The sequence below is a fragment of the Stigmatopora nigra genome, chromosome 1 (genome assembly GCF_051989575.1).
Source record: "Stigmatopora nigra isolate UIUO_SnigA chromosome 1, RoL_Snig_1.1, whole genome shotgun sequence".
Taxonomy (NCBI): domain Eukaryota; kingdom Metazoa; phylum Chordata; class Actinopteri; order Syngnathiformes; family Syngnathidae; genus Stigmatopora; species Stigmatopora nigra.
In genome coordinates, this window is record NC_135508.1 from 3,819,629 (window position 1) to 3,846,048 (window position 26,420).

At 35.1% G+C, this 26,420-nt stretch overlaps 4 protein-coding genes across 4 annotated transcripts; 2 read left to right on the forward strand and 2 right to left on the reverse strand.

The window, feature by feature from the left end:
* The first annotated feature begins 348 nt into the window (after window positions 1-348).
* Window positions 349-5,326, forward strand: lrrc47 (leucine rich repeat containing 47). Its single transcript, XM_077731073.1, has 7 exons — window positions 349-958; window positions 1,902-2,333; window positions 3,507-3,623; window positions 3,726-3,841; window positions 4,639-4,741; window positions 4,832-4,921; window positions 5,004-5,326. Exons 1-7 carry the CDS (start codon window positions 389-391, stop codon window positions 5,226-5,228), a joined length of 1,653 nt encoding a protein of 550 aa, XP_077587199.1. The 5' UTR covers window positions 349-388; the 3' UTR covers window positions 5,229-5,326.
* Window positions 5,327-6,459: 1,133 nt separating this feature from the next.
* On the reverse strand, window positions 6,460-9,887 carry LOC144202890 (L-rhamnose-binding lectin SML-like). Its single transcript, XM_077725980.1, has 9 exons — window positions 9,854-9,887; window positions 9,653-9,685; window positions 9,500-9,568; window positions 8,698-8,833; window positions 7,839-7,948; window positions 7,732-7,776; window positions 7,512-7,644; window positions 6,810-6,913; window positions 6,460-6,677 (listed from the first exon to the last, which is right to left on the reverse strand). Exons 1-9 carry the CDS (start codon window positions 9,885-9,887, stop codon window positions 6,646-6,648), a joined length of 696 nt encoding a protein of 231 aa, XP_077582106.1. The 3' UTR covers window positions 6,460-6,645.
* A 686-nt stretch (window positions 9,888-10,573) lies between these two features.
* Window positions 10,574-19,338, forward strand: LOC144202919 (L-rhamnose-binding lectin CSL1). The gene is made up of 19 exons (XM_077726046.1): window positions 10,574-10,676; window positions 10,751-10,786; window positions 10,862-10,930; window positions 11,939-12,074; window positions 12,207-12,316; window positions 12,378-12,422; window positions 12,487-12,619; window positions 13,245-13,348; window positions 13,498-13,559; window positions 13,677-13,706; window positions 15,392-15,437; window positions 15,571-15,603; window positions 15,691-15,759; window positions 16,966-17,101; window positions 17,839-17,948; window positions 18,023-18,067; window positions 18,143-18,275; window positions 18,962-19,065; window positions 19,202-19,338. The coding sequence occupies exons 1-19, from the start codon at window positions 10,655-10,657 to the stop codon at window positions 19,207-19,209; spliced, it is 1,431 nt and encodes a 476-aa protein (XP_077582172.1). The 5' UTR covers window positions 10,574-10,654; the 3' UTR covers window positions 19,210-19,338.
* A 167-nt stretch (window positions 19,339-19,505) lies between these two features.
* Window positions 19,506-26,262, reverse strand: casp9 (caspase 9, apoptosis-related cysteine peptidase). The gene is made up of 10 exons (XM_077716753.1): window positions 25,722-26,262; window positions 24,877-25,081; window positions 24,739-24,798; window positions 24,586-24,665; window positions 23,542-23,718; window positions 23,376-23,465; window positions 22,408-22,555; window positions 21,151-21,342; window positions 20,967-21,076; window positions 19,506-19,938 (listed from the first exon to the last, which is right to left on the reverse strand). The coding sequence occupies exons 1-10, from the start codon at window positions 25,851-25,853 to the stop codon at window positions 19,816-19,818; spliced, it is 1,317 nt and encodes a 438-aa protein (XP_077572879.1). The 5' UTR covers window positions 25,854-26,262; the 3' UTR covers window positions 19,506-19,815.
* Window positions 26,263-26,420: the final 158 nt, after the last annotated feature.

A 26,420-nucleotide genomic window follows, 5' to 3' on the forward strand; every position in this document is an offset into this window, starting at 1 on the left:
AATTCATCTTTGTTTTCATTCTCTGGTGTGGAATTTTGCAATTAAGAGATGTAGTAACCATAGAACTCCAATAAGACTGGAAACTACACGCTTAATGAATGTTTAGCGAATGACTCTGACTCAAAATGGCCGACAGATTAGTTCACGGCCTAGTTCAGACATTTAGACTCATAGATTATATTGATAAGGGCAAATATACGGTAAAAAAAACACGAATGAAATTACTCAGTGTGCCGCAAAATTTATTTTTAAAATATACAAATTTTGAAAGATGCTAAACGTTTACGAGTATTTGTATTTCTTAATGAAAAACAAAAAAAAAGGTCTTTTATTTCGAAGATTGCAAATGAAACCCCGGAAGTTCCGGTTTCACAGCAGTCTCGCCAACATGGATGACGCCGAAACATGGCCAGAAGTGGAGAAAGCAGCATTAGAAAAGCGACGCGAACTAGTTTTCCAAGGCGCCACAGCCGACGCGAAGATATCCTCACACGGGGGTCTCCCATCTTCCCTTTACTCCCTAACGCTACTCAATTATCTCGAGGTTAGCCAGTGTCCGAGTTTGACGGAGCTCCACGAGGACATCCAGCATCTCTCCACCCTCCAAAGTCTCATTCTTTGCAGGAATAAGATCGCACATATTCCGGTTACAATCGGCAGTCTTAAATCACTTAAAGTTCTGGACTTGTCCTCCAACAATCTCGATTTATTATCAGATGGAATCACCCAGCTACTTGAGCTCACCACTTTGAATGTGAGCTGCAACCGCTTGGAGGTTCTTCCGGATGGACTGAGTAACTGCGTCAAGCTTTCTACCATTAATATGTCCAAGAACCGAATCGAAACTTTCCCTAGTGACTTCTACTCGCCGCGATTGGATCGGCTCAGCACCGTAATGGCTTCGGACAACACCCTCGTGGAGCTGAGCAGAGATGTTAACAAACTGACAGGGTTGAAGGTGAGATCCAGGGGCGGACATGCAGGGGACCACGCCGCACCCGGGCCTCTAAAGGTGGGCGGTTTTAGAGCGTAAAGGGGGCGTGGCTGGACGAGAGGAGAGGCTAAAACACGCATAGGCAAACTACGGCCCGCGGGCCACATTTGGCCCGCGAGGCGTTGCAATGCGGCCCGCCCTACGTTGTCCAAATAATGTTTTTTTTCCCCGAGATGGCGCCGTCACGCGGAAGCCAGTGGAAGTAGATCTGTCCACTCTTATTTGTTTTTCGTGTTTTACAGCCCCTATATCTTTTTTAAGTGACATTTTAATGTCTTAATACTAGCCTTTTTACTTTACTTTGTACTTTATACTTTTTACTTTACTTTGTACTTTATACTTTTTACTTTACTTTGTACTCTATACTTGTTACTTTACTTTGTACTTTATACTTTTTACCTTACTTTGTACTGTATACTTTTTACTTTAATGATGTTTCTGTTTATGTTTCATATGTACTATTAACGGATGCACTTTTTTATATGTATCATATCTTGTGCTAACCCGGCCCATCTGTCAAATTTTTAAAGCTTTAGACATTTGAATGAAAACTTTTTTTCAACAAAAGTTTAGATCAACATGGATCCAATTGTATCTACTGTATTTTCTCACATATTAGCTGCCCCCATGTATAAGATGCACCCTTAAGATTAATTTTAATGTCTATGAATGAAATTCAAGAGACAAAAAAATGTATCTAGCAAAAAACATGAAAAACAGTGGCTTATACGAGAGAATTTGTAAAATCAACAATTTTTAGGGTGCAATTTATATGCAAAGGCGGCTAATATTCAAGAAAATCCAGTAGCTTTTTTTCTTTACTTCAAATCTTCCAAACATCCGGTAGTTGAACCCGCATTTCAAAGTACTCAAGTCGATTTTACACTACTATTTTCCTCTATTCCAGACCCTTGACCTCTCCAACAACCGCCTGCATGAAATCCCACCCAATCTAAGCGAGTGCCCCAAGTTAAAGGAGATCAACTTCAAGGGCAACAAGCTCAACGACAAACGGCTGGAGAAAATGGTCAACGGTTGCCAGACTAAGTCCATCCTCGATTATCTCCGAGGGAAGGGCAGAGAAGGGGAGGAGAAAGGTGACGTGGGTGGCAAGAAGAAAAGACAACAGCAGAGAAAGAAGAGAGAAGAAGAAGAGGATCAAATGGAAGACATCAACAAGATGGTGTTGAGGGTTCTTTGCGTTTCTGAGGCTCGAGAGATCCTCACCGTCAAAGTGAGCGCCGAGGTCAAGGAAGTTCGGCCTTATTTGGTCTGCTGTGTGGTTAGAGGGATGAATCTGAAATCGGGGAATTCTCTCAAACGCTTCCTCATGGCACAGGTATAGTAGTCATTTGGTGATGGTAAATCCAGTTTTTTTTTCTTTGTGTTTTTTTTGGGCTTTTGTTTCTGTTTATAATACAGGTAAGGTGTGGTTAAGGTGTTGGCACTAGTGGAAAATGTAATAGTTTGTCATTGAGAGGAAGGGTGGCAGACTCGGGTTGGGTCGCGGGACGCTTTAACGTCAACTTGATTTTATGTGGGCCGAACTATTTTAGATATAATATTTGGATTTTTTTAAATAAATTGATTAAATGAACTGGATTAAAAGCCCTGAATATTCAGTTTTTTATAGATCTAAAACAATGATTATTTTAGCATTTTTTAAAATATATTTTTAGATTTTACAAAATTATTTTTTAACTAAAAACTGTAAAAAAAATCGTTAACAAAATACAATTATTCATTTAAAAGGGGGAAAATCAGGAAATTTAATATACATCTATACTCATTTTAATATTAATATTAAATTATATTAATATTTAATATTTTAAATTTAACATTTTAATTTGATCCTAAAACAGAAAGTCGGCACTCATCATTTACTTTTTCGGGCCACTAAAAATGATGTGGTGGGCCAGATTTGGCCCCCGAGCCGACAATTTGACATCTTTGAATTATTATTATTATTTTTGATTTAGTATAAAACAAAAAATACATTTGTATTTATTTTGACTTAAAATGAGCCAAAAACTATTTTTGTAGTTCTTCATTAAGCTTTTATGGATTAGCAAAATAAGCGTTTCAAACATCTACTTTTCCTCAAAAAAAAAAACGGAAGCTGCCTTTAGAATTATTATTAATATTCATTCATTTATGAATATTTACTCATTCATCAAAACATGTATTTTCATTGTAATATCCTATTTTTAGGTGAAGTTTGTTTTCCCGAGGGTGGGAACAAATATGTATTTAGTGATTTTAAATGAGAAAAAAATGATTTGAGATAAGAGTAAATTGACTTACGACCTCTGTCCTGGAACGCATTAAGCTCATATCTCAAGAGCTCTAACCCGAAACGCATTACACTCGTATCTCAAGGTATTACTGTAATTGTTTCTGACAACACTTACCGCAAAAAAACATTTTATTACAATCGCAAAATAAAACCAAAAAAAATGTCATGTCAATGTAGTACCTTCTAATTTCCATTTCCATTCCATCTCTAACCCAGAACAAACTCCATGACGAAATATGCGGCAGAAGAACCATCGCGACCATCGCCACTCACGACGCGCAACGTCTCAAAGGCCCGCTGGTGTACGACGCCATACCTCCCACGCAGCTCAAAGTAGGCTAACATCCCATTCCCACATTGTCAAAAAAAAAAAAAAAACTCACCCGAGTCTCTCACATTTCTGACATGGTTTCTTTTACCCCTTCCCCGGGCCAGATTGTCCCGTTGGGTCGGAAGGAGATGACGGCCGTGGAGCTGATGCGCCATCTTCAGCTGGAAGCTGACGAGCTGAGGAAGCAGAAGAAGAGGCAGAATGTTACCGGCCTTCACAAGTCAGTCCCCAAACACAAAATACATGCTTTTCCATACATTTTCTGTTTGTTTCATATGTACTGTTAACGGATGCACTTTTTTATATGTTATCGTATCTTGTGCTGACCCGGCCCATCTGTCAAATTTTTAAAGTCAATGTGACTAGTATCACACCTGCCATAAGAAAATCCATGCCTACTACCCATAAATGATATAGTCATAATAAAATGTAATCATTCATATCTATGAATAAAACCTCTAAATAAATGACACTAGAATATGCACAAATATGACTTAAATTTAACCTTATTTTTCTCACTAATCGTTTTCATTCAAATGTTTTTTCTGATGAATGTCACCTTATTTATGCAATAATATTCCATCAGAAAATTTGCTTTTCAAGTTTAGGTTCACTGAATGTTTTGCGGTGAACACCAATTTCACCACTTGTTCTACTAATTGCACTTATTCTAGTTCTACTAATCTGATAACCATTCTATTTTATAAGAACCGCATTTATTTTGTACTTTGGCTCATTTCACCATGATAAAGGCTTGGCAGCAGTTTAACCGAACTGTTAGCTATATGCTAACTTGCAAAAAGTCATTGATTTTAATCTGTAATTACAGTTTATTGTCTATCAGTGACAGGATCGCCATTATGTGAATTGTATTGCAAAATGGCACAGAACTTTTTTTAATGTTTATTTTTTTCCCAATTGAATTTGAATTTTATTTTTTGCGCCGAATTTGTTTGCTGTGAACACGAAAGTGAGCATTTTAGAGGGAACATTGATGACAACAACATCTTTTTCCAGATATCTGGAGCTTCTTAAAGGAAAAGCATTATACCCTTGTTTGGTGGACGCAGAAGGACATGTGATTTCGTTCCCGCCAATCACAAACAGTGAGAAAACTAAGGTGTGTGTTATATGAAATTGTATGAAATAATCTGAAAAATACTCCAGTAATAATGACATTTTTCCGCCTTGATCAAAAAATCCACAACAGATTAAAAAAACAACTAAGGAGTTGTTCTTGGAGGTGACAAGTGCCCAAAGCCTGCAGACCTGTAAAGATGTCATGGATACTTTGATCGAAGTAAGATACTTTAGAAATATTTTCCCTTTTTAAGATTGAAATGTTATTTAAAGATTAACCAAATTTGGTCGTTTTCTGGCAGAAAATGGCAGAGTTGAATAAATTCACGACTGCGCAAGGAGAGGAAGACGGTTCAGGTGAAGAAGAAGAAACCACCCCATTGGAGCAGACGGGTGCCGGGGAGACTGGCAATGAATTGGTCATCCAACAAGTCCGAACGGTGGACCAGGACGGGAATCTAAAAGTGGTCTATCCATCCAAGACTGACCTAACCAGTGAAGACTCCAATTTGACTGTAAAATGGTAGCACGTTTACTTCTCAAAAGGCAATTTAAACAGTACATAGAGTTCTAAAGTCTTGTATTGCAAGGAAAAAATGACAATAAAGTTATTTTTTTGCCATAATTTCTCTCACACTTTCATTTCTCCTAAAGTCTTATTTAACTTAATCTTTCATTAAGTACTCCCTAGGCCTGCATGGGTTTTCTCTGGGTGCTCCAGTTTCCTCCCACATTCCAAAAACATGCATGTCAGGGTTGATTGGACACTAAATTGCCCTTAGCTATTAGTGATTGGTTGTTTATCTCCTTGTACCTAGTGATTGGCTGTCCACTTGAGGATGTTCCCCATCTCTGGTCTGAAGTCAGCTGGGATAAGTTCCAGCACCACTTACAATCCTAATGAAGATAAAGTAGTTCAGAAAAAGATATTTTTACAATGGTTGTCCAATCATTCTTGAAAGACCGATAAATTAAAGATTAGTCCTCTAAATTGAGGATCAGAATGAGTAAAAAGATAAGGTTTTTAACATTTTAAATGTACACTCATCAGCTGCAATTTATGACTATAGATGTCTACTTTCTTCTGACTGTAAATGCTGCATATTAATCACCATTAATAATAGTGAAATACACATTTTTGTGATATTTTTATCCTAAATATTGACAGTGAATGAGGTATGAATTGTATTCCTAGAATTTACATCTTATAAAAACATTAGTTTTTACAATATTTACACTACTGAAATTTTGTAGACCATGTAGAACAGAAAGTTAAATTCACATGGTATAAGTGACATAAATTGCACTTGGAAACTTAAGTTCAATGATTATCTTATATTAGTGTTAAATTTTGATCACTGAGGAAATTAAGTGACAAACTTTACTTAGAGTTTATGTTTTCCAATTGTTTCTATTAGCCAAATTTAAACCTTTGGCACACGGCATTTTACTTTAGAAATTTTCTTTATTCACAGCAGACTATTAAAATATGGGCATTCAGGTTGCTTAACAGGCCATAGTTTGGGACATAACTGGAGGTGCACTAAAAGGTTTTTTAAACTATTAGTATTTGAATAGTGAGATTACAGTGTTTGAAATTTTTAGGTTTTAATGTCCAAGCCATTTGGACAACATTCAAAGCTAAAGAAACATCGCTAAATAGGAAAAACAAAAGTTTACAGGCAAACACCCAAATTGAAACCAATTCTTCTTCCTACCACAACAGGAAGCTCAGCAGAAATTGCGCTTCACAATTAGCCATGTATTATACATCAAATTTTGCTTTCAAGATGAAATAAAGGCCCAAAAAAAGTTGCAAATTCTGCCAAACTTCCCTTTCAAGTACATTTATTGAGGTAATATTTGAAGACAACCATGTTCCATTCCACAAAAATACAGTTTATCACAGCTTACAGAAGGACTGAAAACATAGCATCTCCTGGTTTACTGGGAATTGGAAGAACGTCTTCCAGTACCTGTCGCAAAAAAAGGCATAACATGGACAATGTTCATTTCAAGTCCCAACAAATGTTCTGTATATCAAGTCAAAAGGCTATTTTGATTAAATTAGCATATCATTAAGGACTTGAGGATAAATTAAGACTTACCTTTACACGAGTACGCAACCTCCAAATACTTGGCAGTACCTTTGCAGGGGTCTCCAAACAGATCGCTGCTAACTGGGATTGTGCAGGTTTCTTTCCCATTGCATCTGGCCACAAAAGCTTACATTTCAGTGCATGAGATCGCGATGGAGTGACACTATAATAACATTTTACTCATGTGAGTAGTTAAAGTTGATTTAAAGGAACCGCAAGTTCCCACAATGATGAGACTTGAATCATTGATACTTTAATATGTTAACAGGGTCCGATTCAGATTAAAGTATATTTTAAAAAAGTCCGAACTCACGGGCAAAATATTATTTTTTTAAGGAATTGGGACTACACAAAGCTTTCAATATTTTCATATTTAGGAATATTAGGGCACAATTGCTTTTTTTCCTTTAGTTCTAAATGAAACCAAACTACAAATTAGTTAAAAATGACTGGTTTGGACTTGAAAACCATGAATGTTGAATAGTTGCAATATTTGAGAAAATAGCCGATTTTTTCCCCCAAAGCATACCTGGCAGCTAAAAATATTAATCCCAGAACAGTTCAAATATTCAATTACCACTTGTTTAAAGCCTGAATAAAACTCCTGACCAGGAGGCCCAACCTTTTTGACCCATTTTCTGCCAGTTAAAAAAAACCCCATCAGATCATTACACCAAACCTAAATATCATCCAAAAATCAAACTACTTTACCCATCAGCAACGATTTTCGTCGGATTCATGCATGCAGTGTTCTCCAATTGTTTCAGAGGCTTTTGGAAAGCACATGTGGTCCGATCACGACGCCCATAGTCGGCACCGTGGATGTAAATCTGGTTTCCCACTTCTAAGATTGGCAAAATTGAGGCATGTCAAATAAGATAAGTCAGTCATGCTCCCACTCAATCCAAAAAAAGATAACTTTTTATCTCACCACAAAACAAATAGGCCTCGGAATTCTCACACGCAATCACAGTTACTGTGGGAGTAGAACAAAAATTAGATAAATATTTTGTCTAGTCGTCTATACGGCTGACTTACTTGCGTTCTGGCAAGTGTAGTTGGTCTGCAAGTATTTCAATGTGCCGACACAAGGGTCGGGTCTGCGGAAGTCATCCGTGTTTAATTCACACATTGTTTTGCCATTGCAACTGTAGAAGAAAAAAACAAAAATAATAAGTTTACAGGTATAGCACTAGTTACCGACACTGCGGCTTAAAATGCGATGCGCCGCATAGTCGTGAAAATTCAGTTATATTATTTCACAATTTTTTGGGCCACAAAATCCAACCAAATTTGATTGGGGACAAATTAATATTTCTTTCCAAGCAAACTTTAGTGCTGGCAGTGAAATGGAATCATTTAAATACTCTTCAGGTTTTGATATTACTGAAGTTTAAGATTCATTTTTAGCATAACAAATTAAAAGGCTGTTTTTTTTTTAGCCAAATGTGTCACCTGCCTTTTAATGTTTAAAGGTCTTTAGTGTAAACTTTTACAAGCATTGCTGAAGTAAAAATTTTCAAGTCAAGTGACATTTTTAGTTATATAAAAAAAGATATTGCATAATTAAATATATATATTATGTAAATATTAGATCTAAAAGGGTGTGGCCCACATGAAATGAGTTGACGTTGATAAAGCCCACAAACCGACCCCAATTTGACACTAAAGGTACAATTAAATTTAAAAGGAAGTAGATTCCTCTTTTATATATTTCATAGTACCCAACATTGACACAAAGAAAACATCCAATTGATTTAAAAGAGAATGACTTGTGATACTGATTTTTCAGCACCAAATTTTGACAATGCCTTTTGTCGAGCTGTCCAAGTTTTTTATACCCGCGCTATATAAAAAAAGGGGCTATGACGAGCTTTCTGGGGAACCAAAAACATACCTGGTCTTAATGCGCTCTTCGGCACCATCCTGAGAGCATTTGACATCAGCTAGCATATTTTTGGCAACACCCTCACTGCAGAGTAGCGAATTGGTGCGGCCATACATCGCCTGATCCACGTAGATGACGCCATGTTCTGAAAGTGCATTCATGTTTCTGATTACAAATCATGTCATGGGCAGCCAAAGTATTAGATTGGAAACTCTAGGACAATTTTAGAGTTAATTCCCATGAAAATGGCTGAAATGCACAGTAAAGCTTGCACTGAGTTAGTTTGAGAGACTTTCAACTTGAATTCAAAAGCCAAAACTAAAAGTTTGTACAACGTAATGTTGTTGAAATGAAGAAACTAGATTCTGCACTCAAATTTGTCAGAACCAGAAGCCAGACTTTAAAAATTAATGTCCTAGTACAGATTGTTGGCATCGCAAGTATAGCTAATGATTAATCAGATTGTTTTAGCAAAAAATTGACTAATTGATCATTTCTCCAAGGCAAATAAGTCATTCCAAAGACAATCTGCTTTCATCTAGGTCTAGGATTAGAAAAACAATTTACCATACCATAATTTTAACCTAAGCATCTACTTTTGATCATTATAAATTGTCAAAGAAAATTCACCATAATGCCCATTGTTTTAAAAGAAAAAAAACGCATAATCATGAAGTCTTCACAATTGAGCTAAGAAAACGCATTAAATGATAAATTCAACATTGAAATATTAACCCAATCCAATCCTTGATGCCATTTTTTAACCCTTTTAAAGCTAACACTAATACTTTGGGTAAAGCTAACAACTTACGACAGCTGAGGTGATGAATGTTCAAAGGTAACAAGTCACAGGTGGTGGCTTTTTCAGAAGCATCAACCACTGAAAAAAACCCAAGTGATATTACTATATTGCCTTCAAACCAACATAATTGTACGATGTCAAACATTACAGTAGAAAAATTACCTGCTGGGAGAAGAGAATAGGTCACCGTCAGGGCTGCAAAACAACAATGAGATAGATTTTACTGGGCAGTGAACACATTAAAATACCAAATAGACATTTAGTTCTTATCACTTAATATTTCACCAAAAGTTGAATAATTTCTTTCTTTTGAAACAAAGACTAGATGTTAAAGGGCAATATATTGGGGATAATAATACTTACAAATCAACAAGCTAAGTCTGAAGAGAAGCTCCATGTTTTACACAAATTAGACTGCAACACTGACACACTTCACAGTTGACACACTTGTTTTTATAACGACTGCAAGGCTTCCGTCCAATCAGCTGATCAAATGACCACCACCAGGTGTATATCTCCACATATTAATATATAATTTAAAATGTATTCATTTATTTATGCAATTGACATCAAGCTCCCCCTTTTTTGAAACGACACGCCTAATGACATAACAATAAAAACTAAAAACAGAAAAAAGTGATTAAAAAAATTACAATTATTGATTTAAAAGGCGGAAATCAGGAGATTTAATATACATCTATACTCTTCATTTTAATTTGATCCTAAAATAGAAAATTTATACACGATTTACTCTCCCGGGCCGCACAAAATGATGCAGCGGGCCAGATTTGGCCCCCGGGCCGCCACTTTGACACCAGACTTAAAACATACAAATCAGTTTTGAAATTCATAAATATTTCATGACACAATGCCTTAATTCTTATTAATTTTTATACAATTATTTAACCAATCTCGCCATTCTTGGTCCACAAATATGAAAGACAGTTAAATTTTATTTTGTTCTACATTGTGACTTTTAGATTACTTGTTTTCACACTTTTGCTACTTGTCGTTAATTAGATGATAGAAACCCTGCCGCCATTGGCCGGAACACAAAGAAGGCGTGGCTTTTGATTAGCAGCTTGAGTAAAAGTGTCAAAGTCACTATAAAAACAATAAAAACTGTTGTGTGGTACAAGTACTAAATATTACATTGTGTGAAACATGGCATTTTGCGTTGGACTTTGTAAGTTTATACTTCATTTTAATGCTTATCTCTTACTTTGTGAAATTAATACTAAATGTTGTTTATTTGTTTAGGGCTGACAATAATGCGATTGCTCCTCCTAACAGCAGGTGAGTTTCAAATATTAAAGTCCTGCATGAAATAATTGATTTATATTGCATTATAACCTATTATTTTTATTGTAGGAGTTGAATCTGCTGAGCAAGTAATCACCTGTGATATAAACCATCAGCAAGTCCACCATTTGCACTGTGGTAAGATTAAAACTTTAATTTGCCTTTTTGGTAAAGGTGCTGTTGTATTTTTAAGGCCAACAGTCATGATTTTTTACACATAAATAAAATGACTAAATCTTAAAGTATAGATTGCAGGTCAATAACTAATAAAATTTCGTATTAAAATTGGGGTTTGCTGCTGCATAGTAGAAACTAATGATGTAATCACCAATTGGGATTTTGGGAAAAATACATTTGACTCGTTAGATAATGGTAGTTGAGACCTGTGATTTAATTGTGATGAGTTAAATGTAAAATTTATAGTTAAACTAGAGAGAATCATCATAACAGTGAGTGAATCTCAGACAGCTACTGAATGGTAAATATATCTCACAAAAATGCCTCTACTCTTCAAAAATGCCTTAAAAAACAAAACCTGTCTGGAAAATATTAAATTATTTTTATTTTTGGGTTATTTGGAGGTAACAATGCTACCTAAAGCCTTATTTAGTGGTTTTATTAACGATGTTTCTCTTTGCAACCTGAGAAATCTCAAAAAAATGATCAAGCAGGTAGTCTGCAGCTACGTACCCAATCAAAAACTGAATTTCTTGGACAAAAAACAAAACAATGGCTGTTTAACATTATTTAGCCAGTTTATTTTTTGCCCTATGAACAGATTGTGAATGACGAAATTGGTAGTGCTTCTCCATAAGGTGCGTTTTCTCGGCAAAAGACCCAATAAAGTGATAATTTCGGACTCGTAATTTGGCAATCTGCATTATGTATACATCACATTACCCCCGAGTGGATCACTTACCTCTCACTACCTTCACTTACCTTCGGTCAGCCAGTAAGAGGTAGATAACCACCCATTGTCTTATCACAATACCTCACCCTGAATTTATTACACAGAAGGGATTGTGTGTCGTGCTACCGCAAGTTTAGAGTCCTGACGGATGTGGGAAAAAAACTGTCCTTAAGGCTATTTATCTGTACTTTGTGGGACTAGCCTAGCCAACCTAAACTTGTTCCCACATTTGACAGGACAAGGAGTGATCGATGTGACAGATGCTCTGTATGGCCGCTCAAGTTCCGAAGTTTGCATTGAGCCGCAATCTCATGAAACGGTGGCTGATACTAAATGTACCCGGCAAGGCACCTTGGACAAAGTTAAGATTGGGTATGCAAGAAGATCTGGAACAGATCAGAACTGAAGTCGATATGCTAACTACTTTTCACTCGCTAGTTGCCATCTTTTTAAAATGTTTTATCTTCTAAAACAAAGTTTTTCAAGGATATTTTGTTTCTGCAGTTGTAATGGAAAGCAGTCATGTGACTTGTTCCTGGAAGATTTCCGCAAACCTGATCCCTGTGTTGGCACCTCAAAATATTTACTAACAAACTTTGACTGCATGCCTGCAAGTAAGTTGTCTCTGCGTATTTTTTTGATCAAAAATTGATCTGATTTTTGCTTTATTCACAGTAACTGCGGTGGCTTGTGAGATGTCTATTGCACATTTATATTGTGGTAAGTGTTAAATATGTATTTTTGGAGTAACTGACTTCTCATTGGGGTATTTTGGATTTGTCAGGTCCAGGACATGTTATTCATGTCTATGGTGCTGACTATGGCCGCCGTAATGATAACATCTGTCAATACAAAAGGCATCGACATGGCATAGAAAACAAGGAATGCATTGGCCCAAATGATATCGTTGCCAACAAGTAAGTGACCAATGAGTTCACTAGTAGAAAATAAGGCAATTTGACAATCTGAAGTTTATATTTTAAAATGTAATGTTAGATTTTAAAGAACTTGAACCTGTTGACAAGGGGATTTTACAGTTTTTTTTAATGTATCTACTTTTTTTAATGTAAAAAAAACTCAAGAATTTTAAGTGATAACATCTATGTCTATTGGTTGCTATCAGTGTATTTTGTCTAAGACAAATGGCAGATTAAAAAAACTTAAATGCACTCACTGGAATACTTTACCTATTTTTCAAAAGAAAATTCTTAAGTTAAAATTCATGAAATGGAATTTGTGCTTTATTATTAGTTTTGTGTTAGGTTACAGTATAAACCTTTTTTGTACTTTTATATATGAAACATTTACTTGAATAACTCGGTTATTTGAATAACTCAAACTTATTGGTTGCTATAGAATACACAAATAGTGTTTTTGCATCATAGAGTTAAAAAAAACCGAGTAATTTAATAAAAGATACATAGCTTTATTCCCTGCTGATGGGTGGTTTCAGTTTGAAATGTCAGTGCAAAACTGACAATTTATGATTTGGGCAAAAGGGTTGGCTTGGCCAATTACTATAAATGACAATTTTGTTTCTAGGTGTAATGGCCAAAATAAATGTGATATCATGGCAAGCAATGCTGTCTTTGGGGACCCGTGTCCGGGCACCTACAAGTACTTGGAAGTTGCTTATTCATGTGGTGGTAAGTGCCTGCATTAATTTCATTCCTTCCCAAAACAATCTCAAATATTCTCAATCAACTTTACTTTATCCCAAAAGTTCATTTTTTTTAAAAAGGCAATGTATTGACATTGATTTTTAGACATGACTTTACATTATCAAAAATTAAAGACAAAGATGAAAACCAGACAACCTATCTTTGGTACAAAGTTGCGCAAACTGGGAAAAGTTCTGTCACACAAAATAATAGACTTATGATTACCTAATTTGAATAAAAGAGTCTGTTGTTGCAAAATTTAAACTATTACAAATTTGTGACATGTTGCTTAATGTTTTTGTGCTATTTACAGCTCCTGGGGATCTTCCAATTAGCCTTTAACGTGACGCACTGAGATGGAAAATGACTGTCGTCAAAACATGGCCTTAATAAAATCTTGGGAGAACATAAATGATTGTTTATTACTATTGTAATGTACATATTTCTCCTGTCCTTCATAGATGGGCTTTGAAAAGCCACTGTCGGCATCATAATCAAAAACATTCTAGGCTGTTTGATAAAGATATCTACTCTGACCATAAGATCGTTTTGACCTATTATAACGCAATCTACTTAACTGTAACGCAATGTTTTTTTCTGAAGTTGATTGTACTAAAAAGAAAAACTTGAAAATTTGAATAACGGTGTTTTATTAATGTAAGCTATATTGCTAGTTATGGGCATAACATATGAAAAATACATGATATACATATGCAAATTAATTTAATTAAATACAAGAAATTTTGGGGATAAAATAAAGGTTTCACTTATTTAACTAATGTCAAAATAATTTAGATCTTATAAAACAAACCTTTGCTGTGCAGCCATGAATTTTGTGCTGTTGCTATGATGTATCCATGTGAGGCAATGTTTAAAGATGTAGTCATTTATAAATGTCAGCCATCTTGCGTCAGTGCAGTTGTCTAATCTTTTAGTCGTTATACGGTAGGTGAGTAGTTATCTTAAATACTGTAATCTTTCTAATGGAATAATAGATTGTAATAATTTAAAACACTTTCTTTAGCTATAGTTTAAGATTTTATTTTGTTAAATTAAGTCTGTACCAAATTCACTACATCTATAATTTTAAATCCTGGTTAAAAATACAATAACAGTCAGACATAGGCTTTGTCATCATTGTTTTGACAAAAGCCTAATTATAATACCCAGAAACTGCATATGACGAAACAAGTAGTGGTTCTCCATAAGGTGCGTTTTCTTGGCAAAAGACCCAAATAAGTCATAATTTCGGAATCATAATTTGGCATTCTGCCGTCATGGATACATCGCATCACCCTTCGAGCGGATTACTTACCTCTCACTGTCTTTCACTTACCTTCAGTCAGCCAATAGGAGGCAGATCACCACCCAACGTCTTTTCATATTACCTCACCCCAAAGGTATTACACAGAAAGGACCGTGTGTCGTGCTACTGAAAGTTTAGAGTCCTGATGAATGTGGAAAAAAAACTGTCTCAAAGCCTATTTGTCCATACTTTGTGAAAAATATGTTGTAAAACGAGCACTAACTGTTAGGAACTACACATTAAAAAAATAATACATATATTAAAATGTATTTTTGCTCATGCTGCAGATTTAAAAAAAATAAATAAGAGGAAATACTCGGCACAAACTCAAATAAACATCAATGAGCAATTCACACCGTCGTTTAATTTTGTCACATTTTCCAAAAGGATGCAAAAAATAAAGATAAATATAATAAAGTTGTTCCTCTTGTACAAGTACATAGGAAAAGCACTTACCGAAACAGACACCCTGGTGCAATATTTCTTCCAAAAAGATGTTTCGCAACGGTTAAGCAATTGTAGTACACAACGTTTAGAAGCTTTTTGTCTGTTTTTTAAAATGTGTCAACGTAGGTAATTGTCTGTTGCCGTTATTTGTGGTGTTGGTTATGGAGCTGACGCAACAAGAGTGATTAAAAATAGCTCAAACATTTGATAAGAAAAGATAAAGAGGGACAAGTTTTCAGCCTTAAGTACCAAGGAACCTCTTCGGGAGTGATTAGATCTTTGGAAACATGGCGTCCTGCGTCGGAATCTGCTCAAAAATTGGTGAGTACTCTTTTGAGTCATGTATTGATTTCACAGAGATAAAAATATATTTATCCTATTTTGTAAATGTAACTGTTTGACATAAAAATACAGTCTAAAAATGTCTACTTTATTTGTTTACCTGTTTTTCCAGTGCTGGTAGCAACAGCTTTATTCCTGGCAACAGGTGACTATTAATATATATTAACCATATACCATATTTTATTTCAATTTTTTAAACAATGTTTTCATTTGTTTGTATTTTTTTCAACAGTTGTCAATTCAGTAGAGCAAATGACTACTTGTGATTCGGACAATTTGAACGTCCATCGTCTACACTGTGGTAAAAATGTGGTATTTTTCTTGACTATTAATAAGTGATATATATATAAATGTTTAGACCTTTATTGAACCACACAGTTTTGAAGTATATACACATTTATAGTAGTTTGTTGAATTGAAGCATAATCTGACATCAGTTTTTGACTGTATGTTAACATTATTTAAATTAAAGCTCGCACAAGAGCTTTTATGTATGGATTTAAATAAAATGTAATCATGAACTCATTAGTTACTTAATCGAATGGTTGCTGTTAACTCCCGCCAATGCCAGTTATAATAATATAATGTCTTTATGTCAGCTTTCTCAGTTATCAGAAAGTTAAATGAGTTAATTCATTATGGTGGATTAAAAGTTAATTTACATTGTTGATTTATAGTTATATTTACATTACTGAAACAAACTGCCAAATAAAATAAATATTCAGAGACTGCAAAAAAGTTTTAAGAAAAAATTATACATATATTTGTGTTTTGCGTACATATATATTTGCGTAACACTAATATTTTATGGCACATGTGTCAAAGTGGCGGCCCGAGGGCCAAATCTGGCCCGCTGCATCATTTTGTGTGGCCCGGGAAAGTAATTGATGAGTGCCGACTTTCTGTTTAAGGATCAAACTAAAATGAAGAGTTTAGATGTATATTAAATTTCCTGATTTTCCCCCTTTTAAATCAATAATTGTTATTTTTTAATCTTTTTTGCTGTTTTTAGTTCAAAAATCATTTTGTAAAATCTAAAAATATTTTTTTTTTAAAAGCTAAAATAAAGATTGTCTTAGATGTATTAAAAACGGAATATTCAGGGTCTTTAATCCAGTATTTATTAAAAAAATATCTAAATATTATATCTAAAACGGTCTGGCCCACACGAAATCGAGTTGACACCCTTGTTTTACTATTTCTATTGATTTGAAATAATAGAGTCCCCAGCTTTATCTAGTATTACAGCTGGGAAGTACAACAGAATATAAATTGACTTGATTGTTTATTTTGTGGACCATTTTTAATGATATTTTCTTAATTTCCTACGGGCCAAAAGATTGTCCACCAGACCACAGTCGCCTCGGGACCCATAGTTTGGACACCATGCTCTTATGAGTTACTTTATTATTTTTAATCTCTGTATACTTTACCTTGAAGCCAGTTATTGTCCCATTCCTTCCTCGTTGAATTGTTTTGATTGTTGTGCACTTTTGTCTTTTGCCAGAGGGTGGCGTGATTTCCGTTGACCAGGCTTTGTATGGTCGCTCAAGCTCGGTGGTGTGTGCTGAAGGGAGACCTCCACAGCAGGTGGTAAACACCCAGTGCGCCGGTCAAGGCACAGTTGACGCCTTGAAAACAGAGTACGTGTTTCTCTCCTGTAAAAAGCGACATGTATTTATTATTTATAGTTAATGGAACCTGCCATTAATTTTCAACCATCTGTAAACTAACTGACGTCGCAAAAACATGGTTTCTCGTTAAAACAAATACATTAATAAATAAACACCTTGATATGTTATGCGGAAATGGAGTGTATTTTAGAAAAAAATTGGTATATTGGCGTATTTACATGAGCCGGTCGAAGTATTTAGGTAGACAATCTCTTCCTGGTTCCGTCTGCATGGCCCGCCACTTTCTCTTGATTGGCTCGTCATCAGAAAAGCGACCAATCCACACTAAGACGCAGTTTGACGTCATAGTTACCAGAAAAGCAAGAATATTGTTTCGCGTAAAAATAAGCTTATTTGTTACGGTATTTTGTTATTTTGTAAGAAAATTAAGTGCATACCCGATAACACTTCAAAAATTGAGTTAGCTAAGCGAACCGCTTTGTTATCCAACGTTGTAATTGAACAATTGTCGCTTCCTGCTTACGTCACAAGCTCCTGCCTCTTTCTTCTATGAATAATAAATAATATAAAATAAAAGTATATATTTTATCCATTTTGAAAAAAAAAAACAAATTTTCCAGTTTGCTTTCACTGAAGACTGTAGAAATGTTTTTTATGAACACATAAAGAAATTAATTTTTTTGTCACAATGTTCATTTTCCTAAACATTTTATGTATATAACGTTTTTTTCTCATCAAATTTTCAGATGCAATGGCAAAAGGACATGTATGGTCAACACAAATACTTTTCGCAATCCTGACCCCTGCGTTGGTACCTTTAAATACTTGCAAACCAACTTCACATGCTTTCCCGCAAGTACGTAATCTGTGTTGAATTGCCTTTGATATATCCCCTCATAACTAATATTTTGAATCTTCTCTCTCAAATAGTTACCACGATAGCATGCGAGGAGTCTTTGATGCATTTATTTTGTGGTAAGTTATCCTTCCTTTACTTGATGAACAATTCCTACGACATATCGTTCAAATAACTTCTCATCACAATTCCAGAGGCCGGGCAAGTCATCTCAGTCTTCGGTGCTGACTATGGACGTCGTGACCGGAGCACGTGTTCCTACAAAAGGCCTCCCAATCAGTTACAAAATGTTGAATGTCTAAGTCCAACTGAAATTGTCGCCAACAGGTAATTTTGGATACTTTTTTGGGGGGGGGGAATTTGCAAATGAAAATTTCAGGAAGTAGAAAACTGACATTTTTTTAACCATCATACTCCATACCTGTCAACTTATACATTTTCCCCGTATTTTAGACATATTTTATCATTTAAAATTGTTTTTGCCGTATTATAACCTTTGTACAGGATTTTTTTTAAAGTATTCTGATCTCGTTTTAGCCATTTTAGCTCTAATCCCGATCGTCTCGGTCACTGTTAGCCTACAAAAACATCATTGTTGACAACTAATATTGTAATGATATGCACACACAAATTCCCCTTTCACGTCAGTCTTTTCACTATCTAAATATAGCATGTCAGCAAGCAATGTACCCAAACAGTCAAGCTATCAGCGTCATACAATGACATCTACAAAATCTTGAATTTAGTGTGCATACACAAGGCGCACTGACTGATTGGGCGCCCTGTCCGCTTTGACACATTGACTTTAAAAATTTGACAGATGGGCGGGGTCAGCACAAGATACGATACATGTAAAAAAGTGCATCCGTTAACAGTACATATGAAACATAAAGAGAAAAAAAGGACTAAAGTATTAACATACTCATCACTCATCATTAAAGTAAAAAAGTATAAAGTACAATGTCAAGTAAAAAGGAATGTATTAAGAAATATTAATATTTTGTTCTGTATAGGTGTAATGGGAAAAGCAGCTGTACTATTCGTGCAATCAATAGCGTGTTTGGAGACCCCTGTAGAGGCACCTACAAGTACTTGGAAGTTGCTTACGCCTGTTTTTGTAAGACTCTTGTTTTGCTTAATTAGTATTTAAAGCTATTTTTTATTGATGTGAATGAATGAAATTCTGTGTTTATCATTCATAAGATGTTTACTGCATTTGTAGGCAATTATGTATGTTTTTTTTCTTCTCCCAGTTAATTAGATATGACCTTCAAGTATCTCACAGAAGAAAATATGGAGGACGATATGGCTTAAAAATGGAGTGGAAACAGAAATGCAGATCCATCAAGATTATTCAGTGTATAAAAAGTACATAATCTGCCTTCTATTTGTTCAATTCCACTCCAAAATAAACTTGTGCTTGTAATCGGTGTGTGCTGAGCTTTTATTTTGGTGAATAAAAACCTCAGTTAAAAAAAGAGTAACAAATTTTAATTGATTTGGATAAAATTGGTTTATAAAAAGCACATTTTGATGGGGATTGTGATGTAAAAATGAAGCAAAATTACCTGAAAATTGCAATAACGTTGACATAGAAAATAAACTAACATTACAAAATATCTAATCTAAACAGCACATTGTAATTGATAGAGAAAAACTAAAAAAAATTATCACAAAAATGTATCATTTGTCATAGGTCGTTAAAACACACCCTTGGTCAAAAGTTTTGGGACATTTTCTTATTCATCTGAATGAGAAAATGTCTCAAAACTTCTGATTCTGTGTACAAAACTTTTTTTAAAATATTGAAAAATGTTGTTATTCCACGTGAAAAGAATTTTGGTTGTACAAAATAACACAATTTTTTTTAAGATGAATTTTGTCCAAGTGTTGAAGACTGAAAGTAAAGAAGTTTGCGTAGGAAGTTAAAAGAACCTGGAATTTGCTTGTAGATGCCTTTTGCGGAGTTTTGGGAAACTTCATTGATGACCTAAAAAAAACATACAAAAAATGCATATATGATTGAAATGATGATGGCAATAGCAGCGATAAATGTCCAATGTAATGTTAAAAAAAAATTCGTGTTTCAAGTATGGCAACTTTGTTCTTTATTTGAAAATGACTGATCCGAATGAAACTAAATCAAAAATTAAATTAAATCGATATCCATGACTGGTATTGCAAGTTCTATTTAATGCTTAATTGGTTTGAATTTATAATTTAAAGTTGTTTCAATGTGATTTTATGCATAAGAGTTCATATGCTAACGTTAGCTTTCTGCACGGCACTGTACTACTAGAATAGAATGTTTTTGAATGCTTCTTATTTATTTTAATGCATTAATGAATCACATTTTAGTTTTTTTGGGAGGACTGCGGAATGAGTTAGAGAATTTTTATATAAAGTACTAGTCTACTTACGAAAAATCCAAGTGATGACTCCAGTTGATTTTGAGAGTAGAGTAGGTATGGGCAAACTACGGCCCGTGGCCCATCAGGATATTTAATCCGGCCCACCGACGTTGTCCAAATAATGTTTTCTTTTATTTCTATTTATTCATTTATTTGTTTTTTCCCAAAATGGCGCTGTCACGCGGAAGCCAGTGGCTGTAGCTCTGTCCACTCTTATTTGTTTTTCGTGTTTTACAGCCCCTCTATCTTTTTTTTTAAATGGCATTTTAATATTTCTTAATACTTAATTACCTTTTTACTTTACTCTGTACTTTATACTTTTTACTTTAATGATGAGTGATGAGTATGTTAATACTTTAGTCCTTTTTTTCTGTTTATGTTTCATATGTACTGTTAACGGATGCACTTTTTTATATGTTATCGTATCTTGTGCTGACCCGGCCCATCTGTCAAATTTTTAAAGTCAATATGGCCCCCGAGCCCAAAAGTTTGCCCACCCCTGACGTAGAGTTACCACTATCATCTTTTATTTTCCTATTCAGTAGTACGAATTAGCCATTTTCATCTCTAAATTGTATAAACCAGTGTTATCTGAACATGTCCTCACCATCATTAACATGGTGACTAAATCATCCGTGGCAGCATTTTCCTCAAGGATGCGGTCCAGCGTCTCAATGTACCAGGAGCCGGATTTGCTATCCCTCCAAGACACGTAACCTGAATGGGATCCATCGGTCAAAATTCAAATACCATTTCTGTCATTCTTAAATATCAAAAAAATGGAGGCATACCCGGGAAAGTGGAGTAAGACACAAGAATGTCACTAGGAGTAGGTAGAGTGGCAACAGCGTCGATTTCATCAGATGTGCTTAATGAGTCGCTGCTCGAGGACGTGGGGATGGCGTCCGTTTGGTCATCAGGTCCGCCCCTGGACGCTTCCTCCAGCTCATCAGACGGCACCTCGAAGCCGCAGTCTTTTTCATCTCAGTGACAGAAATCAAATCAATTAAAACAAAAGCCTTTAATACACAGGTGTCAAAGTGGCGGCCCGCGGGCCAAATTTGGCCCACCGCATCATTTTGTGCGGTCCAAGAAAGTAAATTATGAGTGCCGACTTTCTGTTTTAGGATCAAATTAAAATGAAGAGTATAGATGTATATTAAATTTCTTATTTAGCCCATTTTAAATCAATAATTGTAATTTTAAATATCAATTTTTTTCTGTGTTTTTAGTTCAAAAATGATTTTGTAAAATCTAAAAATATATTTTAAAAAAGCTAAAATAAACATTGTTTTAGATCTATAAAAAAACTGAATATTCAGGGCTTTTAATCCATTTCTAAAATAACAAAATCTAATTATTATATCTAAAATGGTCCTTAAGAGTATAAATGTATATTAGATTCCTTATTATTCCCATTTTAAATCAATAATTGTAATTTTAAAATCAATTTTTTTCTGTGTTTTTAGTTCAAAAATCATTTTGTAAAATCTAAAAATTGATTTTAAAAAAAGCTCAAATAAACATTGTTTTAGATCTATAAAAAATGAATATTCAGGGGTTTTAATACAGTTTTTTAAATCCATTTATAAAATAACAAAATCGAATTATTATATCTAAAATAGTTCCTAAGAGTATAGATGTATATTAAATCCCTTATTTTTCCCATTTTAAATCAATATTTGTAATTTTTAAATCACATTTTTTCTGTGTTTTTAGTTCAAAAATCATTTTGTGAAATCTAAAAATATATCAAAAATAAACATGGTTTTAGATCTATAAAAAACGGCATATTCAGGGCTTTTAATCCAGTTCTTTTAATACATTTATATAAAAAAAAATCTAAATATTATACCTAAAATGATCCGGCCCAAATTAAACCAAGTTGACATTATAATGCGGCTCGCGAACCAACCCGATTCTGACACCCATTCTCTAAATTGTCTGCCCATAGTTGGCTGGGATAGGCTCCAGCACACATGGAACCCTTGTGAGGATAAGTGGTACGGCAAATGAATAAATGACTGAAGTTCTGTGTAATTTGATACCTCCTCCACAGGCCTGGATGAAGAAAAGTTTGGGTTTCCCTTGTAGGGAGGGACAGTGTTTCCCATTGAGGTAGTTGGTGATTTGCTGCACTGGAACGTATAGGCCGTCTACACCATAAACGGCACCGGGAAAGCGGTTGTGACGCACCTGAAATCAACACATGGTTCAAAATGGTAAATATCTTACATTTATGACCCATGACTATATGAGAAAAACCCTTGAGATTGAAAATATAATCATATCTAATTAAAACAGGGATTTTTGTACTGTGCTATTTAATGAGAATAACAATGCTGGTTAAAGCCTTTGTTTTGCTTTCAATGTAATTGACAACTGCAGCTAGCCCGCATGCTAACTATCTAACACCAAGATATTTTACTGCAACCAAAAAATGATTTTAGATATAATATTTAGTTTTTTTATATATATAAATGGATTAAATGAACTGGATTAAAGGGCCTGAATATTCAGGTTTTTTTAAAGCTTTTTTATATATTTTTAGATTTTACAAAATGATTTTTGGACTAAAAACACAGAAAAAAAATATATAAAAATGACAATTGTTGATTTAAAGGGGGTAAAATCAGGAAATGTAATATATATCTATACTCTTCATTTTAATTTGATCCTAAAACAGAAAGTCAGCACTCATGATTTCCTCTTTCGGGCCGCACAAAATGATGCTGCGAACCAGATTTGGCCCCCGTGCCGCCACTTTGACACCTGTGTTTTAACATTAACAAAATTAGATTAAAGCTTATTTTTTGAGCAAAAATCCAATCTATAAAATTGAGTATACACCTGATAGTGGGCATTTAAACTAATTTCTGAGCAATGTTAAACTGGGTCTTGATTACTGTACATGCTCCTAACCCCTCGTTACTGACACTGCGGCTAAAAATACAATGCACCGCATAGACGTGGAAATACGGTAATTCAAATTGACGTCTTTACAACAGCGTTTTACCTCCGTCCCATGTGAAAGAATGACGACAATGCAGCAATCGTACGAAGAATGGTCTTTCTTGGATAACTCAGACAGTTCATGTTTGATCCCCTGTAACCAAATGTCGAGAAGTATTAACATCCCACCCTGAAGTACAACTCACCAACGAACAAAAGAAGATTCATACCCGTTGTTTGAGGTTGGTTTTCACTTCCACCAGAAAGTGGAGCTCTTTGAACCGCCTCTCCATCTTGTCGCAGTCTACGTTGGACCCGTTGCGATTATTCAGTTCGCTCTGTGGCTTAAAATCCACGTTGTTGATGATAAGGCAATGTCCACATGGATTGGCATCCATTTTGTAGACCTGTGTGTAACAGGAAATTTATGAATTTATGAAAAATGTAATACTATTTGTCTTTAGTGAACGGTAACCAATGTTCCCTCTAATTTTTTGTTGGTCTGGGCAGAAAGACAACCTCCCTGAGCGCACTGAGTACCAGTGTGATGACATCATCATTGCTCGCCATGGACACACCAGTATCACACTTGCCATAAGCAGATGTATGTCAATGTCCCCTCTAATTTTTCATGTAAAACATGCTGTAAAACACAAAAAAACATAATAGTGGACAGAGCTACTGCCACTAGCTACCGCGTAAACCAGGGGTGTCAAACTCCCATTTTGAAATCAAGCGGGCCGGACCAGTAAACTCATTGCAAAATGACATAGAACTAACAATAAGCCCACTTTTTTCCTTTGTATTAGTCACTAATACTAATAATTAGTGCAAATAATGAGTAAATTATCAGACCGTTTATTAACAGAATTTTCCTTTTACATTATGAACAATATATTATGAACAAGAGAATAACATAAGAACATAAATGTCAATTCATGTTGTCTGCACGTACTAAAACACTGCGCCCCTAGCGGATAATACAAGAACTACACATTATAGAGAAAATTCATATTTTTTTTATACAATGCAGCTTTCTTCCCCGGGCCGTACCAAACCACCAGACGGGCCGGATCCGGCCTGCGGGCCGTATGTTTGACACCCCTGGCATAAACGGTGCCATCATGGGGAAAGGGGTTAAAAAATTTTTTTGAAAGTTTGGATTTTATTTACTGCGCGCCATATGATTGCTGCTGTGCGGAGAAGAAGAGAGTAGTGCACAATTGCGAAAGTAACTCTTAATATATTCAAGTTCAGAATTATTTGGTGCTTACTTGAAGGCTGTCCCGACGTTTCCTGCCTTGCATACGGGTTCTGGCCTGATTCTGAATCCTAATGTTCTCCGAATTAGGCGCTGTTAGATAAGCATATGTGCATTAATAGGCTATTGACACAAATGTTGAAGCCAATGGCATGCATTCACTTACATAGTGTTGAAGTCCCTGTTAGATCAGTTCTTAATTGCTGCTGGAAATCCTGTACAGGAGCTGCACAAAAAAATATTGTTTTTTTTAAATTCAGCTTTTTTTGAGGAATTGTACTTTAGTGAGTGCAAAAAAACTTACAAACTGGACGAGTCCTGACAAGAGGGTGAAGGAGGGCGTTGGATTTTAGGTCTTGAACTTGAAGTCCTCCATTTTGGAGAAGTTTTGCCAAACTGTGGTGCTCTGAATCCTCCAGACATTCCAAAAAGAGGGGGAAGGCCAGACTTCCACGGGTCTCGAGGTCCCGTGCCAGTTGCCTGGCTTGGTCTCGTCTTGTTCCAGAATTCTGTTAAGACAGGAAACATTGATTTAGGTCAAGGGTGTCAGACTCGGGTTGGTTTGCGGGTCGCATTAGCGTCAATTCGATTTCATGTGGGCTGGACCATTTTAGATATAATATTTAGATTTTTTTCATAAATGGATTAAAAGAACTGGACTAATAACAACATTAAAAACAATGTTTATTTGAGTTTTTTTCTTAGTATGGGAAAATTTCTTTTAATCATTTGTTTTTTTTATTTCAAAAGGAAAACACATTTTTCTTTAATTATTTTCCATATTAAAGTGGAAAACAGAAAATATTTTTTAGACATTACAAAATGATTTTTGAACTACAATCACAGAAAAAATGGAATAAAAATGAAATTATTGATTTAAAAGGGGGAAAACTGAAAATATAGTATACATCTATAATCTTCATTTTAATTTGATCCTGAAACAGAAAGTCGGCACTCATGATTGACTTTCCCGGGCCACATAAAAATGATGCGGCGGGCCATATTAGCCCTCCGGACCGCCACTTTGACACCTGTGGTTTAGGTTAACCTCAATATGGAGAAGGTCATCAGCGCGACATGGACTCCAAAGTAAACCAATTTCCATTTTCTTCCATAGTCCTAAACTTTTCAGAATTCTTCTTTTCATACCTTAATTTTCTCGATCATATCTGAAGTGAAAATGCCCTTATCGAGAAGACGGTCGTAGAGACTTGAAGGATCCAAACTAGTGACAATATTTATCCTATAACGCCGAAGAATCTTCTTGTGACAATCCTCCATTCCCCATTCAGTAGTATATTGATGTTTAAATTAAATCTGGATTCAAAAGATAAACAAAACAAGAAAAGTGGAGGATTTTGTTGTTTCGTTTAAAGCTCTGACTTCCTGGTTTTCGTGTTGTGGCTCTGTTTTGAATGAGGTCACCGAAATTTGAGGCATAGATAGAATCTATGAATGCGTAGCTCTCTAAAGACGCAGTTACTTCTGGAAGCCATCTTACGTCAGATATTTTCCTTAGCCTATGTGAGTTTTTCCGTTGAAATTTATTTGAACTCGTCTAATTTTGGACGAACAGGTTGGGTTCATAACAAACTGCATTAATGTGGGCTGTATGCTGGAAAAAAAACTAAAATTAGTTTGTAATCAGCCAAAAAATGGCTTATTTCTAGGTAGAGATGACATGGTTTTTATGATCATTCTCCCTTGTACTGGCGCCTCTCCGTTATTTTTTAAATATATTTTACTTATTAAATAACTTACTCCTTAACAGTAGATTTATCTCTGTTGTATGATACAAAATCAACCCCGCATTCCACAACATCGTATTCCCCCAAATCGTATTTTAAA

Bases quoted from the DNA above. Each gene is read 5' to 3' on its own strand.
- LOC144202890 (XM_077725980.1), bottom strand. From the start codon at position 9,887: ATGGAGCTTCTCTTCAGACTTAGCTTGTTGATTT. The intron at 7,949-8,697 runs GTATGTTTTTGG...TTTCTTCTACAG, and splicing joins GAAGAGCGCATTAAGACCAG to TTGCAATGGCAAAACAATGT. The intron at 6,914-7,511 runs GTAAAGTAGTTT...TTTTGTGGCCAG, and splicing joins ACGAAAATCGTTGCTGATGG to ATGCAATGGGAAAGAAACCT.
- LOC144202919 (XM_077726046.1), top strand. From the start codon at position 10,655: ATGGCATTTTGCGTTGGACTTT. The intron at 12,620-13,244 runs GTAAGTGACCAA...TTTTGTTTCTAG, and splicing joins AATGATATCGTTGCCAACAA to GTGTAATGGCCAAAATAAAT. The intron at 18,276-18,961 runs GTAATTTTGGAT...TGTTCTGTATAG, and splicing joins ACTGAAATTGTCGCCAACAG to GTGTAATGGGAAAAGCAGCT.
- casp9 (XM_077716753.1), bottom strand. From the start codon at position 25,853: ATGGAGGATTGTCACAAGAAGATTCTTCGGCGTTATAGGATAAATATT. The intron at 23,719-24,585 runs GTAAGCACCAAA...TGTTACACACAG, and splicing joins AACGTCGGGACAGCCTTCAA to GTCTACAAAATGGATGCCAA. The intron at 22,556-23,375 runs GTAAAACGCTGT...TGTTGATTTCAG, and splicing joins TTCTTTCACATGGGACGGAG to GTGCGTCACAACCGCTTTCC.
- lrrc47 (XM_077731073.1), top strand. From the start codon at position 389: ATGGATGACGCCGAAACATGGCCAGAAGTGGAGAAAGCAGCATTAGAA. The intron at 2,334-3,506 runs GTATAGTAGTCA...TCTCTAACCCAG, and splicing joins AACGCTTCCTCATGGCACAG to AACAAACTCCATGACGAAAT. The intron at 3,842-4,638 runs GTCAGTCCCCAA...ATCTTTTTCCAG, and splicing joins AATGTTACCGGCCTTCACAA to ATATCTGGAGCTTCTTAAAG.